This window comes from Anomaloglossus baeobatrachus, chromosome 4 (assembly GCF_048569485.1).
Source record: "Anomaloglossus baeobatrachus isolate aAnoBae1 chromosome 4, aAnoBae1.hap1, whole genome shotgun sequence".
Classification (NCBI taxonomy): Eukaryota; Metazoa; Chordata; class Amphibia; order Anura; family Aromobatidae; genus Anomaloglossus; species Anomaloglossus baeobatrachus.
Window position 1 is genome coordinate 10,709,434 of NC_134356.1, and position 19,485 is coordinate 10,728,918.

The window sequence follows — 19,485 nt, forward strand, 5'->3', positions numbered from 1 at the left end:
TTGTTGCCTTAGAACCTGGTGACCTCTTCTCTTACATCGTAACTCTCTATGTCCACACCTTATCTATCTACTTGCTTGTTGCCCAGATTCCCGCATCTACTTCAGGATGACCTCTGGTTACTTGCCCCATTTCCTCACCCTCGATGCCACTGGTTGAGCTTCTTCATGAAAGTTCCAACGATAAGCAAGGCTTCACTTTCTTTCAGCTGCAGATTTCCAGAGGTATTACACTGTAGATCGATGTAGTCTGACCTCAGAATCTGGAAATCTGTCTGACTCACGTGGAAAGTCCGATTCCAGAAAACAGGTTCCTCAAAAATAAAAGGATATTCCAGTTCCTCGTCTTCCTCATCTTCTTCCTCCTCAGGATCCTCCTCCTCCACCAGGTCATCTCCAGCCTTATTATCTGGATCTTCCCTGGCATACCTGTCAGAGTTGGCATGTTGTGGTATTTGTTTGTCTCCTATCCCAGCATCTCGCCTCTCATCTATCATTTTGTGTTGACGTTGAGCTTCTTCTTGGCCGAGTTCTACATCATGGTTCCTCACACCAATTCCATTTACAACATTGTTCTCAGCTGGTGTTATGTGGTTTCTCCTTTCTATGTGCTCAAGGCTTGGTTTACCATCCTGATTAGAGTCAGTGATTGGTGGATTTTCTTCTCTTTCCTCCATCCTCTGTCTTTCTTTCTGAACTGTTTCCAGGTCTTGGTTTTTCTCCACATTGTCTTCTATCCCCATCTTCTGACTTTGATGTTTTCCCTCATTGTGATCTTTATGTCCTCCATCCTTCTCCTCAGTTTTCTGAAGACCTGCTGTGGTCAATGCAAATTCTTGAGGCTCCTGCCTGATGTCGTTACCAAATTGTGGTCTTCCCATAGTATGGGTGGTATTGTCATCTAGATACACAATAAACAGATCAAGTCTGGGATTTTGTTCCATCCTAGTATTTTTTTCTAGCATTGAATTATCACCCACAATATTTTGTTCCTCCCTTCTATCATTGTCTCCTAAATTCCTGAATTGTCTATGGTTATTTTGAGAATCCTGAATCTTGTCATCCTCTGGTTGTCCAACTTCATATATCTTCAACCTGGGTCTATTTTCCTCAACCCAACTGGGTTCTTGCATTTCGTCTTGGATCCTCCTTCCATCAACATCAAGCCCTTGCCTGACTTTGGGCCTATGTTTTAACCTTGCTGCAGGTTGTGGCTCCTCCATCTTGCTCCTCTTTGGATCTCGACCCAGCGTCTCCTTTTGATTCATCTCATGTTTTGCCGCATTCCTCCGTCTACCTTCACGTTGCACCTTTGAGTTTTTTCTTTGTATTTGCTTTTCCTTATTCCTTGGGACACTTGACCCGTTTATCTCCACCTCAGCAGGACCTTGGGATGGGAACTCCTTGCCTGCATTGGGTAAGTGGGTACGCTTCCTCTTTCGATGTCTAGAACGAGCTGTGACAGGGTTATTCCAGCTGTCTACCTCTATTTTAGGGAGTTGGTTTAGGTGCTCATCTGATCTTTTGGAATCTGGATTTTTGAGACTTTCTCCATCCAAGCTTCTCATGTTTTCTTCGGGTTGTCCTCGTCTCTGGTGATTAGGCGGTATGTTATCATCTGCCACAAGAAAAAGTTTCCTCTGCCTTATCACATCGTCTTCTCTTGGCTCTTCCTGTTCTTCCCTATCAATGAATTCATCCTCGTTGTCCTCATACTGGAAATCAGAAGGGTCGTAGTCCACGGGCCAACCTGTTACGTGAGCAGAAAAGTGAGAAAACAAACATATAAAGACGCGATTATCAGTGACCCTTCATGATTAAAATAATGAACTAGGGAGGTCTCGGTGAATGTGGGGGGTAACTCTTCACAGAGGCCAAAGGGAGAAGGAAAAAATCATAGGGTTTAGGAAAGAAGTGACATTTTTGGGACCTCCATCTCTCTGAATGACCAATCATGTTAGCTATATTACTGACCCCAAAAAAGAACAAACTCACGCAACGTTAGATACACCCTAAAAAGTATCTAAGATCTGATTCTACAGCTACAACATATAAAAGCAGCAGAGAGTAATACCCGGGTGATCAGCAAGTCCCAACTGCGACTCGTCCACCTTCATGTATTTATTATACTTCAGTCTGTGGATAAAACAGAAGAGTCAATATAACATCCATCAATGTCGCTGCTTTTGGTGCGTGTGCCCCTTCTAATGCCAGAATGGGTGGGCGGTGAGGCTAGGAAACAATAATATGGGCAATTGGTATTGGCCGACTACGAAAAATTGTCCCCAAGCAGAGTACCATAGGATGGGTCACCAGCACGTATTGTGCACCCCCCAACCAGGGCCTGCGTCAGCACCCGTCACACCTGGGCAAGTGCCGGGGCCCTGGACCGCTGAGGGGGCCCTCTCGCAGACGGCTGGGCCAATTCCAGCGCTGTAACAGCCTCCCTCACCTCCCGCGGGCCACCCCTCCCCCCCGCTGAGGATTGCACTTTCAATGGTATCGGCATCACAGAACAGTGGATGCGCTGAGCTGACCGGAGCAGCGGGGGAACGAGGAGGAAGTGAGTATGTATTGATCATAGTGGCCAGACGACTATGAGGCTGCATAGTGCTTCTACATGGGGGTGCATGGTGCTGCTACATGGGGGCTGCTGCATGGTGCTGCTACATGGGGTGCATTATATTATATGGATGAATATTTGGTGCATTATTTTATATGGATGAATATTTGGTGCATTATTTTATATGGATGAATATTTGGTGCATTATTTTATATGGATGAATATATGGTGCATTATTCTATATGGATGAATATTGTGCATTATTCTATATGGAGGACTATGTAAGCTGCATAACACTATGGAGGAATATGCGGGTACATTATATGGAGTAATATGAGGCTGCATTAAATTATGTGGAGCATTATTTTAGGAATGTGGGGGCTGCATACTTCTATACCCCCCAGAGCTGTATGCCCCCTACACCCCAGTGCTGTTTACCCCCCAGAGGTCTATGTCCCTTCCATTCCAGTGCTGTATAACCCCCCCAGAGCTCTATGTCTCATCCACCCCAGTGCTCTATACCCCCCAGAGCTGTATCCCATTCCCTCTGGAGCTGTATGCCCCCGCATTCCTGTATGCCCCCTCCTCAGTAATGTCTATGTCCCCAGCCTCTCCTGTGATGTACTGTATATACAGCAGTGTCTGTGTTCGGCCGTGTCTGTTAGTGTTGGCCACCAATCGGTGCAGCACAGCCACATGCCCTGGAGTAGCTGGACGGGAGACAAGCGGGGAGGTGAGTGAGGCTGCTGCCAGCTTCCCCATATTAATAATACCTCTAATGTGTCTGTGTGTATGATGTGTGTCTGTGTATATGACTGTGTATAGATTTATGTCTGTTTATATGTGTTTTTCTGAATTTCTCTTTATGTATGCCTGTATGTGTATGTATCTGTATGTGCGTGTTTATGTGTGGATGGGGACCACTGAGACTTTTTCCCCCGGGGCCCACAAAAACCTGGAGCCGGCCCTGCCCCCAACCATGGACGGCTTGCCCTCCCTTCTTCTACCAGTCCAGTACTGAACCCTCCCCCCACAAACTCATATCCTGTATTTTAAACAATGACTAATATTATATTCTGACTTTTCGTCCTCTAAAAGTTTCTGCTTTTTGCTGAAATTTGTCATAAATTTAAAATAAAAATATTATTTTTATAGTTTGTTTTAACTTTTTATTATTTGTTGTTGTTGTTTATTTACCTTTTTTTTTTTTTACCTTAGTCCCAATCATAATGCAATAAATTGCAGCCCCCGGGGTGACGGTGGCTCTGGCCGCTCTCCATGCTGTGCCACATGGCAGTACCCGCATGCCCACTCCCTCCTCCCCCCTGCGCTGTGCCCGCTGCGCTGAGCTGGTGCCGGGGCGGCGGGTACCTGTGTCTGTACGGCAGGTTCTCCTGGTACATGCACTCGTTGTCCTTCTCCATGTGACTGAGCCGTGTGTAATCGTTAGGATACACGTACGTGAGGCGAACCTGGGACAGGTAGAATATGTCAGAAGGTGGCGCTAATAGATGCCGTGTACCCCTCTATACAATGCTGGTCCCCAATACATATTCATGTGACGGATGCCTCCGAGGTTGTTCTATAAAAACAGCCCAAAATGGCCGAGATGAGCGAATCCCCCAAAATTCATATTGGGGAACAATAGAATTCGTATCAAAAAGGGGGAAAAGAGGATTAAAAAAAAAAAAAAGTTTTTGCTCATTTGCTCTACTGGCCCCGCAGCTCGCTGACCGATCCTCCGCTCACTCCCTCCGGTTTTAGCGGCACTGACTAGGCCTCAAGCAATCTGAAGAATACAAATGGCCGACATTTTGCTGCATTTGTGCAAAATTGAATCCCAAAAAATGTTTAGATGCTAAAATACGAAATTTGGGGGGAAATATATAACGAAAAAACTATTTATGAATCGATTCCACTCTTCTATATAGAGGACTAAATATGTACTCCCCTGTCCTACACACAGCCTCTGTATGGAGACCTGGAATGGCTGATAACAGGGAGCAGAAGACTGCAGTTGCTTCTCCTAAAGGCTCCCTGTCGTCAGTCAGTTCAGGCTGCGCAAATGCAGTTGTCTGCTCGCTGTTATCAGCCATTTCAGGCTGCATCTATAAGAAGTGAACGCAGTTGTCTGCTTGCTGTTATCAGCCATTTCAGGCTGCCTTTAGGCTACAGGCAGCCTGAACTGGCTGATAACAGAAAACAACAGACATTTCACCAGCTGCATTTGCGTTTCCTTCCATCTTTCACACTTACAAACTGCAGTCCCTGGTATCGCTGCAGCGGGTATCCCTCCACCAGGTAGCTGGGCTTATACGGGCAGCTGGAGAGGACGCTGTGCACCCGATTCATGGGCAGAAGATGGACTGAAAACAATAGAGAATATGTCAGGATTATAACAGCCATTCTGCTGTGAGAACGATCCTAAAATCTGTAGGCCTCATTTATAAATCTGTCTTGGTTGCCCATAGTGACCAATCGGAGCTCAGCTTTCATTTTCCCAGCGCAGTATAAAGAATGAAAGCTGATCTTTGATTGGTTGCTATGGGCAACAAGTAAAGTCACACAGTTTTGATGGAGGGCCTTTCAACAGGAAAAGCTTTATTTATAGTAAAATGGAGGACGCCTTTATTTTGTTACAAGCCAATACTGGACAGACTGGGGGTCACCTTTATACGCGTTGTCTCTGGGATCTTCCTTGAGCATGTCCGCCGGGTGCTGCTCCAGCTGCTCCTTGTAATGGCTTGCTTTACTTACTGGTATTAGTGATGTGTTTCCCAGTGGCAGGTTTATGTCATCTATTATAGGAAGGAAAAAGAAAAACATGTCCAAGGGGGCGACGCACCGTCACAGCGAGTGCAAAATAATCAGTGGGTGCAGCAGTTATAACATGGGTGTGAGCTAAGACAATGGCATATAAAGTGGGTGCGGTTTAAGAAGACAGATGTCAATGTGGGTATGGTCTAAGACAATGATGTATGAAGTGGGTGCGGTTTAAGAAAACATGTTAAAGTGGATGTGGTGTAAGACAATGGCATACAAAATGGGTGTTGTTTAAAAATATAGATGTCAATATGGGTGTGGTCTAAGACAATAAACAATTTTGAAGCTATTTACTACGTGATCACTAATATCAGTTATATGCTATTAGGAACATACCGGAAAAAAGAGACAGGAACTGCGAGTCTATGAGTGAGAACTGAGAGCCGACTGAAGATGGCCGCCACTGTGGGGGAAGACGTGAATGTAAGCGATAAGGATACTGACTACAACCATTACTACATATATAATTATATACAGGAGATGCCCAGGTTATACCAGCTGTACATATATAATTATATACGATAGATCCCCAGGTTATACCAGCTGTACATATATAATTATATACAGGAGATGCCCAGGTTATACCAGCTGTACATATATAATTATATACAGGAGATGCCCAGGTTATACCAGCTGTACATATATAATTATATACAGGAGATGCCCAGGTTATACCAGCTGTGCATATATAATTATATACAGGAGATGCCCAGGTTATACCGGCTGTACATATATAATTATATACAGGAGATGCCCAGGTTATACCAGCTGTGCATATATAATTATATACAGGAGATGTCCAGGTTATACCGGCTGTACATATATAATTATATACAGGAGATGTCCAGGTTATACCGGCTGTACATATATAATTATATATAGGAGATGCCCAGGTTATACCGGCTGTACATATATAATTATATACAGGAGATGCCCAGGTTATACCGGCTGTACATATATAATTATATACAGGAGATACCCAGGTTATACCAGCTGTACATATATAATTATATACAGGAGATGCCCAGATTATACCAGCTGTACATATATAATTATATACAGGAGATGCCCAGGTTATACCGGCTGTACATATATAATTATATACAGGAGATGCCCAGGTTATACCGGCTGTACATATATAATTATATACAGGAGATGCCCAGGTTATACCGGCTGTACATATATAATTATATACAGGAGATACCCAGGTTATACCAGCTGTACATATATAATTATATACAGGAGATGCCCAGGTTATACCGGCTGTGCATATATAATTATATACAGGAGATGCCCAGGTTATACCGGCTGTACATATATAATTATATACAGGAGATGCCCAGGTTATACCGGCTGTACATATATAATTACCGTATATACAGGAGATACCCAGGTTATACCGGCTGTACATATATAATTATATACAGGAGATGTCCAGGTTATACCGGCTGTACATATATAATTATATACAGGAGATGCCCAGGTTATACCAGCTGTACATATATAATTATATACAGGAGATGCCCAGGTTATACCAGCTGTACATATATAATTATATACAGGAGATGTCCAGGTTATACCAGCTGTACATATATAATTATATACAGGAGATGCCCAGGTTATACCAGCTGTATGTATATAATTATATACAGGAGATGCCCAGGTTATACCAGCTGTGCATATATAATTATATACAGGAGATGCCCAGGTTATACCAGCTGTACATATATAATTATATACAGGAGATACCCAGGTTATACCAGCTGTACATATATAATTATATACAGGAGATGCCCAGGTTATACCGGCTGTACATATATAATTATATACAGGAGATGCCCAGGTTATACCAGCTGTACATATATAATTATATACAGGAGATGCCCAGGTTATACCAGCTGTACATATATAATTATATACAGGAGATGCCCAGGTTATACCAGCTGTACATATATAATTATATACAGGAGATGCCCAGGTTATACCGGCTGTGCATATATAATTATATACAGGAGATGCCCAGGTTATACCGGCTGTGCATATATAATTATATACAGGAGATGCCCAGGTTATACCGGCTGTGCATATATAATTATATACAGGAGATGCCCAGGTTATACCGGCTGTACATATATAATTATATACAGGAGATGCCCAGGTTATACCGGCTGTACATATATAATTATATACAGGAGATGCCCAGGTTATACCGGCTGTACATATATAATTATATACAGGAGATGCCCAGGTTATACCGGCTGTACATATATAATTATATACAGGAGATGCCCAGGTTATACCGGCTGTACATATATAATTATATACAGGAGATGCCCAGGTTATACCAGCTGTACATATATAATTATATACAGGAGATGCCCAGGTTATACCGGCTGTACATATATAATTATATACAGGAGATACCCAGGTTATACCGGCTGTGCGTACTGTATATAGCGCCACTCACCGCCAGCTCCACGTGGTCTGTCCCTCTGTCATCCTGTTTGTGCAGCAGCTCAAAGTAATATCTCTTGGATGCCAGCAACCTGCAATATGTGGAGACACAAGTACGGGCGTTGGGGCGGGTGTGACGTTGCTCTGGGGCCTGGCCGGGGCAAACCTCTCAGCTGCTTCTCTCCTCCGCTCTGTGGTAGTACAATCTCTGCTGATGATGCTGGGCGGGGGCGGGGTTTGTTTTCTCCCCACCCACGCAGAGCCTCATGATTACAAGATGGGGAAAAGGACCCTTGTAAGAGTCTTCATCTGGTTGAGAATATCCCAGTTGGGATTATTGGGGTCCCACCTCCGCAGGGGTACAGACTGTGTCTTACCTGACTGCTGCTGAGATTTGACCCTGAAATTTCCCGTACTCCCCGGGGGCCGTCCAATGCGTCTCTGCCTGCAGCACAGAAGAAGAAAAGAACGCTGGAAGGCTTTTTGGGAGACCGTTATCTTTTCTTTTACGTCTGCGCAGACTTCTCACAGCTGAGGGTTTGTTACAATGGCATGCAATCTAGAAAGCCCTGGTGACAGTTTGTTACAGTGTATCAGTGCAGGACTGTCCCTATATGTTATTAGGGTAACCCCTTTATCCTGCCCCCCTGCCTGGATGATGATGGTTCTGCTCGGATGCTGCGGGCTCATCCATACCGGTCCGACTCTGCACAGGAGCCGCAGCTTCGCCACCGACTGATCTTCGCTGAGCCAGAACTCGGAGTTGTCATCGGAAGAAACCGCGAACTGGAATTCATCTGGAGGAAAGAACCCGCGTTACATAACCGTGAAGATGTGCTGCGCCGCGCTCCTCGGATAACACCTCCTGTCCGTCATCTGACATCCTATGAAAACTGACCTGACGGTAACCAATCAGAATCCAAATGTAAACTTGCCTGGATTATCCAAATCCCAACACTGAAAAGACCTATGCAAATACTGAGCTGCCGGAACACAGGGACAGGAAGTGTTGTCATAGGGCGTAAAATGTCAAATACAGGATTTAAAGATATTTGTTTTGCATTTAATGCTACTCCCATAAATACAGTCAGCTTATCCACTAGTGGCTGATAACAGGAAGCAATAGCTTGCATTCTGATTAGACAGTCTGTGTCCTAAGAAGAGACAAAGGTAGAGACTCTCAGTGGAGCACTTACCGTCTGTAGCCGGGTGGAGGTACCCGAACATGCGGACCCCGTAGTTGGTCCACTGCGGAGTTATTGCCAGTTTGTTGACCGTTCTGCGAATCTGGAGGAACAGGAAAATGTTCAAACAAACCCTGCACCGGTCCAATAACCGAGGTGGATTAATACCGTCTACATGACTGGCGCGTTTCAAGTCAATATTTGCTCATTGTGTTGTGATGAATCCCTAAAAGCACAAACGAGGCGGATGTGTCTCAAAGCAAAACTCCTAATGACATACATATAGAAAAGGCCCGGACGTGACGCGTTTCATGTAAGACTCTACCAGGGAGATTATACTTCTTGAAACAGCCACAAATATACAAAAAATTCTTACCCATATCTCAAACAAATGGAAAAAGATCCCTAAAAGCACAAGCATGGCCGATGCGTTTCAGGTCAAATATTCGTACCATGCCTGAAATGCGCCAGTAGAGCTTAATATATAGCTCACATAAAAAAAAAATCCCTACTAGCACGAGCAGGGCCGACGCGTTTCATGTCACACATTCATACCATGTCTAAAATGCGCCAGTAGAGCTTAATATATAGCTCACATAAAAAAAAATCCCTACCAGCACGAGCAGGGCCGACGCGTTTCATGTCACATTCATACCATGTCTAAAATGCGCCAGTAGAGCTTAATATATAGCTCACATAAAAAAAAAATCCCTACTAGCACGAGCAGGGCCGACACGTTTCATGTCACATATTCATACCATGTCTAAAATGCGCCAGTAGAGCTTAATATATAGCTCACATAAAAAAAAAAATCCCTACTAGCACGAGCAGGGCCGACGCGTTTCATGTCACATATTCATACCATGTCTAAAATGCGCCAGTAGAGCTTAATATATAGCTCACATAAAAAAAATCCCTACTAGCACGAGCAGGGCCGACGCGTTTCATGTCACATATTCATACCATGTCTAAAATGCGCCAGTAGAGCTTAATATATAGCTCACATAAAAAAAAATCCCTACTAGCACGAGCAGGGCCGACGCATTTCATGTCACATATTCATACCATGTCTAAAATGCGCCACTAGAGCTTAATATATAGCTCACATAAAAAAAAATCCCTACTAGCACGAGCAGGGCCGACGCGTTTCATGTCACATATTCATACCATGTCTAAAATACGCCAGTAGAGCTTAATATATAGCTAACATAAAAAAAAAAAATCCCTACTAGCACGAGCAGGGCCGACGCGTTTCATGTCACATATTCATACCATGTTTAAAATGCGCCAGTAGAGCTTAATATATAGCTCACATAAAAAAAAAATCCCTACTAGCACGAGCAGGGCCGACGCGTTTCAGGTCAAATATTCGTACCATGCCTGAAATGTGCCAGTAGAGCTAGTAGGATTTCACTTTAAGCTTATTATATAGCTCACATAAAAAAAAATTCCTACCAGCACGAGCAGGGCCGACGCGTTTCATGTCACATATTCATACCATGTCTAAAATGCGCCAGTAGAGCTTAATATATAGCTGTCAGAAAAAAAAATCCCTACTAGCATGAGCAGGGCCGACGCGTTTCAGGTCAAATATTAATACCATGTCTAAAATGCGCCAGTAGGGCTGGTAGGATTTCACTTTAAGCTTATTATATAGCTCACATAAAAAAAAATCCCTACCAGCACGAGCAGGGCCGACGCGTTTCATGTCACATATTCGCACCCATGATACTTATGTATTGAAAAAGATCCCGTAAATCATCGAAGAAGCTGACGTTTCATGTCAGACATTCTTACCTATAATGCTTAGATATTGCCTTAGATCCCTACAAACACAACTGCGGCTGACGCGTTTCACATCAGATTCCTATTCACAGCCCATTGTACTGCAGTGAATCATGGTTAATGTATTTTACATTAGGGTTTCTAGTCACATAAACCATAAAAGGCCCATAAATGCCCGGATCGCGGGTTTCATATAAAACGTTCTTCCTCATGTCTCAAACGTCTAGAAACAAATCTATAAAATCACAATCGTGTCAAGATAACTCCATAACTGGGGCAAGGTCAACAAGAGCCATAAAAGCAAAAGCAAAAGCAGGGCTGAGGCGTATGAGGGCAAAGATCCTGTGTTATCTGCTGTATATAGAGGTGTTATCAGTCATTGTACAAGACGAGGAGGAGGTGAGCTGTGACATCACCTATTGTGAATGGTGGATCCTGTGTTATCTGCTGTATATAGAGGTGTTATCAGTCATTGTACAGGAGGAGGGGGAGGTGAGCTGTGACATCAGCTATTGTGAATGGTGGATCCTGTGTTATCTGCTGTATATAGAGGTGTTATCAGTCATTGTACAGGAGGAGGGGGAGGTGAGCTGTGACATCAGCTATTGTGAATGGTGGATCCTGTGTTATCTGCTGTATATAGATGTGTTATCAGTCATTGTACAAGACGAGGAGGAGGTGAGCTGTGACATCACCTATTGTGAATGGTGGATCCTGTGTTATTTCCTGTATATAGAGGTGTTATCAGTAGAGATGAGCGAACCGGTCCCGGTTCGGCTCGAGGCGGTTCGCCGAACGGGGGGTCTGGCTCGAGTTCGGCTCGTCGAACGTTCGACGAACCGAACTCGAGCCCATAGGAAACAATGGCAGGCAATCACAAACACAGTAAAACACCTAGAAAACACCCTGAAAGGTGTCCAAAAGGTGACAAACAACTCACAACATAACACAAACACATGGGAAAGTGACAAGGACATATACTCATGTGAAAACAAAACAGCTGGACAAGGAAAAAGAGGGAGACACACAGATATATGAGTATATGCAAAGAAACATCGATTCCATTATTGTGCAACTTGAGCCCTGCTCATTTTAGGCTTCCAATCTGGATAAATTGCCTGAGCTCGCCACGTACGCCTTGAGGATCTTGTCGTGTCCTGCAGCCAGCGTTCTCTCGGAACCTGTCTTCAGTGCTGCTGGGGGTCTGCTGGCAGATAAGCACACGTGTCTGTCCACTGACAATGTGGACCTGGCTCTCAGAGGACTTTTCTTCCCCTGGGTCAGCCAGGGGAGGCGAAAGGCACGCGTATTTTTGAGAGTGCTTCATGCAAAGCATCTTTTTCTTTGTCAAAAGGGGGGCTCAACCGATGCCAGTCAAGTGGGGTGTGTGTGGCCCAGTTAGTGGCAACGAGGGAGACTGTGGTTGGAGTCCCCTCGCTGTGTCTCTAAAAGAACCAAGATGAACAAGTCATGGCTCTCAGAGGACTTTTCTTCCCCTGGGTCAGCCAGGGGACGGGAAAGGCACGCGTATTTTTGAGAGTGCTTCATGCAAAGCATCTTTTTCTTTGTCAAAAGGGGGGCTCAACCGATGCCAGTCAAGTGGGGTGTGTGTGGCCCAGTTAGTGGCAACGAGGGAGACTGTGGTTGGAGTCCCCTCGCTGTGTCTCTAAAAGAACCAAGATGAACAAGTCATGGCTCTCAGAGGACTTTTCTTCCCCTGGGTCAGCCAGGGGACGGGAAAGGCACGCGTATTTTTGAGAGTGCTTCATGCAAAGCATCTTTTTCTTTTTCAAAAGGGGGCTCAACCGATGCCAGTCAAGTGGGGTGTGTGTGGCCCAGTTAGTGGCAACGAGGGAGACTGTGGTTGGAGTCCCCTCGCTGTGTCTCTAAAAGAACCAAGATGAACAAGTCATGGCTCTCAGAGGACTTTTCTTCCCCTGGGTCAGCCAGGGGACGGGAAAGGCACGCGTATTTTTGAGAGTGCTTCATGCAAAGCATCTTTTTCTTTGTCAAAAGGGGGGGTCAACCGATGCCAGTCAAGTGGGGTGTGTGTGGCCCAGTTAGTGGCAACGAGGGAGACTGTGGTTGGAGTCCCCTCGCTGTGTCTCTAAAAGAACCAAGATGAACAAGTCATGGCTCTCAGAGGACTTTTCTTCCCCTGGGTCAGCCAGGGGACGGGAAAGGCACGCGTATTTTTGAGAGTGCTTCATGCAAAGCATCTTTTTCTTTTTCAAAAGGGGGCTCAACCGATGCCAGTCAAGTGGGGTGTGTGTGGCCCAGTTAGTGGCAACGAGGGAGACTGTGGTTGGAGTCCCCTCGCTGTGTCTCTAAAAGAACCAAGATGAACAAGTCATGGCTCTCAGAGGACTTTTCTTCCCCTGGGTCAGCCAGGGGACGGGAAAGGCACGCGTATTTTTGAGAGTGCTTCATGCAAAGCATCTTTTTCTTTGTCAAAAGGGGGGGTCAACCGATGCCAGTCAAGTGGGGTGTGTGTGGCCCAGTTAGTGGCAACGAGGGAGACTGTGGTTGGAGTCCCCTCGCTGTGTCTCTAAAAGAACCAAGATGAACAAGTCATGGCTCTCAGAGGACTTTTCTTCCCCTGGGTCAGCCAGGGGACGGGAAAGGCACGCGTATTTTTGAGAGTGCTTCATGCAAAGCATCTTTTTCTTTGTCAAAAGGGGGGGTCAACCGATGCCAGTCAAGTGGGGTGTGTGTGGCCCAGTTAGTGGCAACGAGGGAGACTGTGGTTGGAGTCCCCTCGCTGTGTCTCTAAAAGAACCAAGATGAACAAGTCATGGCTCTCAGAGGACTTTTCTTCCCCTGGGTCAGCCAGGGGACGGGAAAGGCACGCGTATTTTTGAGAGTGCTTCATGCAAAGCATCTTTTTCTTTTTCAAAAGGGGGCTCAACCGATGCCAGTCAAGTGGGGTGTGTGTGGCCCAGTTAGTGGCAACGAGGGAGACTGTGGTTGGAGTCCCCTCGCTGTGTCTCTAAAAGAACCAAGATGAACAAGTCATGGCTCTCAGAGGACTTTTCTTCCCCTGGGTCAGCCAGGGGACGGGAAAGGCACGCGTATTTTTGAGAGTGCTTCATGCAAAGCATCTTTTTCTTTTTCAAAAGGGGGCTCAACCGATGCCAGTCAAGTGGGGTGTGTGTGGCCCAGTTAGTGGCAACGAGGGAGACTGTGGTTGGAGTCCCCTCGCTGTGTTTTACATGCTTTTAGAAGGGCATGAAATGGCTTGGAGGTTGACTTTCATCATATGCAAACTGTTGGCTACCAAAATGCTGCCTTTCCAACAACTGTGGTTATAGGCAATGAGGAACATACTGATGAAGATGAGACGCAGATACCCGATTGGGATGACAACTTAAATATTCGGTCAGGGCAAGAAGAAACTCGGTCTGAGGGGTAGGGGAGTGCAAACACAACAATTGATGATTAAGTTCTAGATCACACCTACTGTCAACCCACAGTCAGACACTCGAGGAGGTCAACAGAGGCGGTGGAGGAGGATGCAACCGACGTCGAAGTAACCTGGCGCCTTCCTGGACACAGTCGGAGCACTGGTAGCACGTCTACAACTGCATCCTCAGCCACCACTCTGCCTCTGAGCATTATTCGGGGTGGATCAACAGGTCGCATGGCCTCTAAGCCTTGCCTAGCCAGGTCCTTTTTTGACATAGAAAAAGATCGCCCAAATTATGTGATCTGTAAAATTTGTCATGGTTCTCTTAGTAGAGGTCAAAACCTCAGCAGTTTGACAACTTCTTCCATGAATCGTCACATGAATAAATATCATATGGCCCGATGGGAAGCTCACCGTGCTGCAATGCGGCCTAGCGGAGCGAACCATCCACCGCCTGCCCCTTCCACTGCATCCGCGCGCTCGTCATCTTCTAGGACTGTGGGGACAGCTGTCACACCTGTTTTTCCACCCACAACTTCCACCACTGTAACCGCAACAGGCAGTTTGCTTGGTAGGTCGTCAGTTGGTTTGGAAGGGGAAACAAGTGAGTGTGTACAGCTCTCTCAGACATCGATAGCACCAACTTTGGATGAAGGCAACATCATGTCTCCGCCTGCACTTTCCTCACAAAGCTGCATTTTTCCAGGGACACCCGACTCAACACCGTCTACACACAGCAGCCAGATCTCTGTCCCTCAGATGTGGTCAAATAAAAGGCCACTTCCTGCGACCCATGACAAAGCGAAGAGGTTGACTCTATCCCTCTGTAAGCTGTTGACTACAGAAATGCTGCCTTTCCGCCTAGTGGACACACAGGATTTTAGAGACCTTATGTCTGTCGCTGTGCCCCAGTACCAGATGCCTAGTCGCCACTACTTCTCTAAGAAAGGTGTGCCCGCGCTACACCAGCATGTCGCACACAACATCACCGCTTCCTTGAGAAACTCTGTGTGTGAACGGGTGCATTTCACCACCGATACTTGGACCAGTAAGCATGGACAGGGACGTTACATGTCGCTGACTGGCCACTGGGTAACTATGGTGATAGATGGTGAAGGGTCTGCTGCACAAGTCTTGCCGTCCCCACGACTTGTGTGTCAATCCTCTGTCTGTCCAAGTTCCGCCACTGCTTCTGCATCCTCCACCTCATCTGGGTCCTCCACCTCCGCCCCAAGCCTGCCTGGTCAGGCCACCAGCGTTCTCACTGCGCAGAAGGAATCACGCACCCCTCATTACTATGCTGGTAGCAGAGCGCAACGGCATCAGGCGGTCTTTAGCTTGACATGTCTTTGAAATAGGAGTCACACAGCGACTGAGTTGTGGGCAGCTCTGGAGACTGATTTTGATAAATGGTTGTCTCCACTCAACCTGCAGCCTGGTAAGGCCGTGTGCGACAATGCTGCAAACCTGGGTGCGGCCCTTCGCCTGGGCAAGGTGACACACGTGCCTTGTATGGCTCACGTGTTTAACCTTGTTGTCCAGCAATTTTTAACACACTATCCCGGCCTAGATGGCCTTCTGACCAGGGCACGGAAACTGTCTGCAGTGCTCACTTCCGCCGTTCAACCGCCGCACCTGAGCGACTTGCATCGCTCCAGAAGTCTTTCGGCCTGCCGGTTCATCGCCTGAAATGCGATGTGGCGACACGCTGGAATTCAACTCTCCACATGTTACAGCGACTGTGGCAGCACCGGCGAGCCCTGGTGCAATACGTCATGATGTATAGCCTGGGCCAACGAGATGCAGAAGTGGGGCAGATCACCCTGATGGAGTGATCTCAGATCAAGGACCTATGCACCCTTCTGCACAGTTTCGACATGGCGACGAATATGTTTAGCGCTGACAATGCCATTATCAGCATGACGATTACAGTCATTTACATGCTGGAGCACACGCTAAACACTATTCGTAGTCAGGGGGTGGGACAACAGGAAGGGGAGGAACTACAGGAGGATTCATATGCGCAAGACACAACAACATCACCAAGGTCCAGACGTTCATCATCACCAACGCGGCAGGCATGGGACCATGGGGGACAGGGATCAACAAGGGCGCATGGTAGCAGGTGAGATGTTGAGGAAGGTGCAGGAGGACATGAAGATATGGAGGACGAACTGTCCATGGACATGGAAGACTCAGCAGATGAGGGGGACCTTGGTCAAATTTCAGTTGAAAGAGGTTGGGGGGAGATGACAGAGGAAGAAAGAACGGTTAGCACCTCTATGCCACAAACACAGCGTGGACTTGGTGCGCATGGCTGCGCAAGACACATGAGTGCCTTCTTGTTGCACTACCTCCAACATGACCCTCGTATTGTCAAAATTAGAAGTGATGATGACTACTGGCTTGCCACACTATTAGATCCCCGGGACAAGTCCAAATTTTGTGACATAATTCCACCCATAGAAAGGGACGCACGTATGCAGGAGTATCAGCAGAAGCTGTTACTCGATCTTAGCTCGGCTTTTCCACCAAACAACCGTGCAGGTGAAGGGAGTGATTCTCCCAGTTGTAACTTGACAAACATGGGACGGCCTCGTCATCTTCAACAGTCTACCCGTACCAGTAGGACCGTATCTGGTGCTGGTAACAGCAATTTTATGGAATCTTTTCATAATTTTTTTAGACCCTCCTTTGCAAGGCCACCAGAGACAACAAGTCTGACACATAGTCAACGGATGGAGAGGATGATACAGGAGTATCTCCAAATGAACATCGATGCAATGACTTTGCAAATGGAGCCTTGCTCATTTTGTGCTTCAAATCTAGAAAAATGTCAAGAGCTCTCCAGTTACGCCTCGAAGATTTTGTCGTGTCCAGCTGCCAGCGTTGTCTCTGAACGTGTCTTCAGTGCTGCTGGGTGTGTGCTGACAGATAAGCGCACGCGTCTGTCCAGTGACAATGTGGACAGACTGACGTTCATCAAAATGAACAAGTCATGGATCCAGAAGGAATTTACTACCCCTGTGTCATCCTGGGGAGAGTAAATGCTTGTGGATTTGGAATGTGCTTGATGCAAATCAAAACATCCTGTTTGCAACTAGGGCACAAGTGCTGCCACTGATAAGGTGTCTGTGTGGGGCCCAATTTTTGGAAAAAAAGGGAGACTCCGCTTGGAGTAACCCTTGCTTGCTGTGTTTTTTAAAAATGATACAAGATGAACAGATCTGAAGGCAAGATGAAGCCAACATCATGTCTCCGCCTGCACTTTTCTCACAAACCTGCATTTTTCCAGGGACACCCTACTCAACACCGTCTACAGACAGCAGCCAGATCTCTGTCCCTCAGATGTGGTCAAATAAAAGGCCACTTACTGCGACCCATGACAAAGCTAAGTGGTTGACTCTATCCCTCTGTAAGCTGTTGGCTACCGAAATGCTGCCTTTACGCGTAGTGGACACACAGGATTTTACAGACCTTATGTCTGTCGCTGTGCCCCAGTACCAGATGCCCAATCACCACTGCTTCTCCAAGAAAAGCATGCCCGCGCTACACCGGCATGTCGCACACAACATCACCACTTCCTTGAGAAAATCTGTGTGCGACAGGGTGCATTTCAACACAGATACTTGGACCAGTAAGCATAGACAGGGTCATTACATGTCACTGACTGGGCACTGGCAAACTATGGTGAGAGATGGAGAAGGGTCTGCTGTACAAGTCTTGCCGTCCCCACGAGTTGTTTCAATCCTTGTTCTGTATGTAGAAGTTAATACACTGCTTCTGCCTCTTCAACCTCGTGTGGGTCCTCTACCTTTGCGCAAACCCTGTGTGGTCAGGCCACCCTTCCTTGCAACTGCGCACAAGGACTACCACACACCTCCTTACTATGCTGGCAGCAGAGCTCAATGCCATCAGGCGGTCAAAGTTTTACTTTGAAATGTATGGGAAATGTGAGTCACACCGCTATTACAGAGAATAGTAGTCAGGCAGGGTCAAAACATTAATTGAGGAACAGGAACAGAATGGGACGGCCAGGACTTAATCAGAAAACAAGCAGAGGTGAAATGCGTATCGGCCAACAAGGTACATAAACAGCAAGCAGGAAAAGTAGTCAGGTAACAAGCACACAAAATCATAAAACTGAACTGGGGGTAAAATTAACCAGAGGTTCATAGCTATGTCTGGCAGTGGTCTGCAGACAGGATGGGCATAAAAAAGGGTGTGGTGTCTTCCCATTGGTTGTAGCTGAATGATGGTATTTCATCTGTGAGATACCCACCAGCTACATTCAGCCAGAGATTCTGCATCTGTCAAGGTAATGCAGCCCAGTGGGTGAGCATAACCTGCGTCCACCTGCGCCGCTGGCATCGACTACTCTCCCATCATCAGCACTATTCATGAAAGGAACACGTTGTCACCTGGCGACCGGAGTACAAATTGACGGAGCGGACTCCGTTGGTGACTTAACAGCCGTGTGCGGCAATGATGCAAACCTGGCTGCGGGCCATCCTCAGGGCAATGTGACACACGTGCCTTTTATGGCTCACGTGTTGATCCGAATTCTCCAGCAATTTTTAAAACACCATCACGGCCTACATGGCCTTGTGCAGCGGGCACGCTCGCTATGTGCTCACTTCCATCGTGCGCACACAGCAGCTCAACAACTTTCATCACTCCGGAAGTCTTAGGGTCTGGCAGTTAAACGCCGGAAATGCGATGTTCCGACACGCAGGAATTGGAATCTGCACATGTTGCAGCGTGTGTGGCAGCACCGCAGAGCCCTGCTGAAATACGGTATGACGTATACCCTGGGCTAACTTGATCCAGAGGTGGTGCAGATCACGCTGCTGGAGTGGTGTCAGATCAAGGACCTATGCACCCTGCTACACAGTTTTGAAATGTCGACGAAGATGTTTAGCACTGGCAATGTCATTCTCAGCGTGACAATTCTGGTCATCTACATGATGGAGCACACTGTAATTATTATTCGGAGTCAGGTGTTGGGACAAGAGGAAGGGGAGGAAGTACAGGAGGAGTCATATGCGGAAGGGATAACAAGATCTACGAGGTCCAGATGGTCAGCGGCACCTATGCGGCAGTCATGGTGAGGGAGAGGGATTAACAAGGGCGCATAGTATCAGCAAAAAGTGTTGATGAAAGTGCAGGAGCCCATGAAGAAATGGAGGACGAACTGGCGATGGGCATGGAAGACTCAGCAGATGAGTGAGAGCTTGCTCACATTTCGGTTGTGCGAGGTTGTGGGTAGAGGG

General features: G+C 46.6%; 1 protein-coding gene across 1 annotated transcript in view; it reads right to left on the bottom strand.

The window, feature by feature from the left end:
• B4GALNT3 (beta-1,4-N-acetyl-galactosaminyltransferase 3) overlaps window positions 1-19,485 on the bottom strand; it is a 92,398-nt gene that overhangs the window by 4,587 nt on the left and 68,326 nt on the right. Inside the window, exons 5-14 of the mRNA XM_075343621.1 lie at window positions 9,034-9,124; window positions 8,534-8,634; window positions 8,215-8,282; window positions 7,851-7,929; window positions 5,720-5,786; window positions 5,230-5,358; window positions 4,817-4,926; window positions 3,932-4,032; window positions 2,072-2,133; window positions 139-1,747 (exon numbers count right to left, since the gene is read on the bottom strand). Of these exons, the coding sequence (XP_075199736.1) occupies window positions 139-1,747; window positions 2,072-2,133; window positions 3,932-4,032; window positions 4,817-4,926; window positions 5,230-5,358; window positions 5,720-5,786; window positions 7,851-7,929; window positions 8,215-8,282; window positions 8,534-8,634; window positions 9,034-9,124 (2,417 nt within the window). The remainder of the gene's footprint in view (window positions 1-138; window positions 1,748-2,071; window positions 2,134-3,931; window positions 4,033-4,816; window positions 4,927-5,229; window positions 5,359-5,719; window positions 5,787-7,850; window positions 7,930-8,214; window positions 8,283-8,533; window positions 8,635-9,033; window positions 9,125-19,485) is intronic.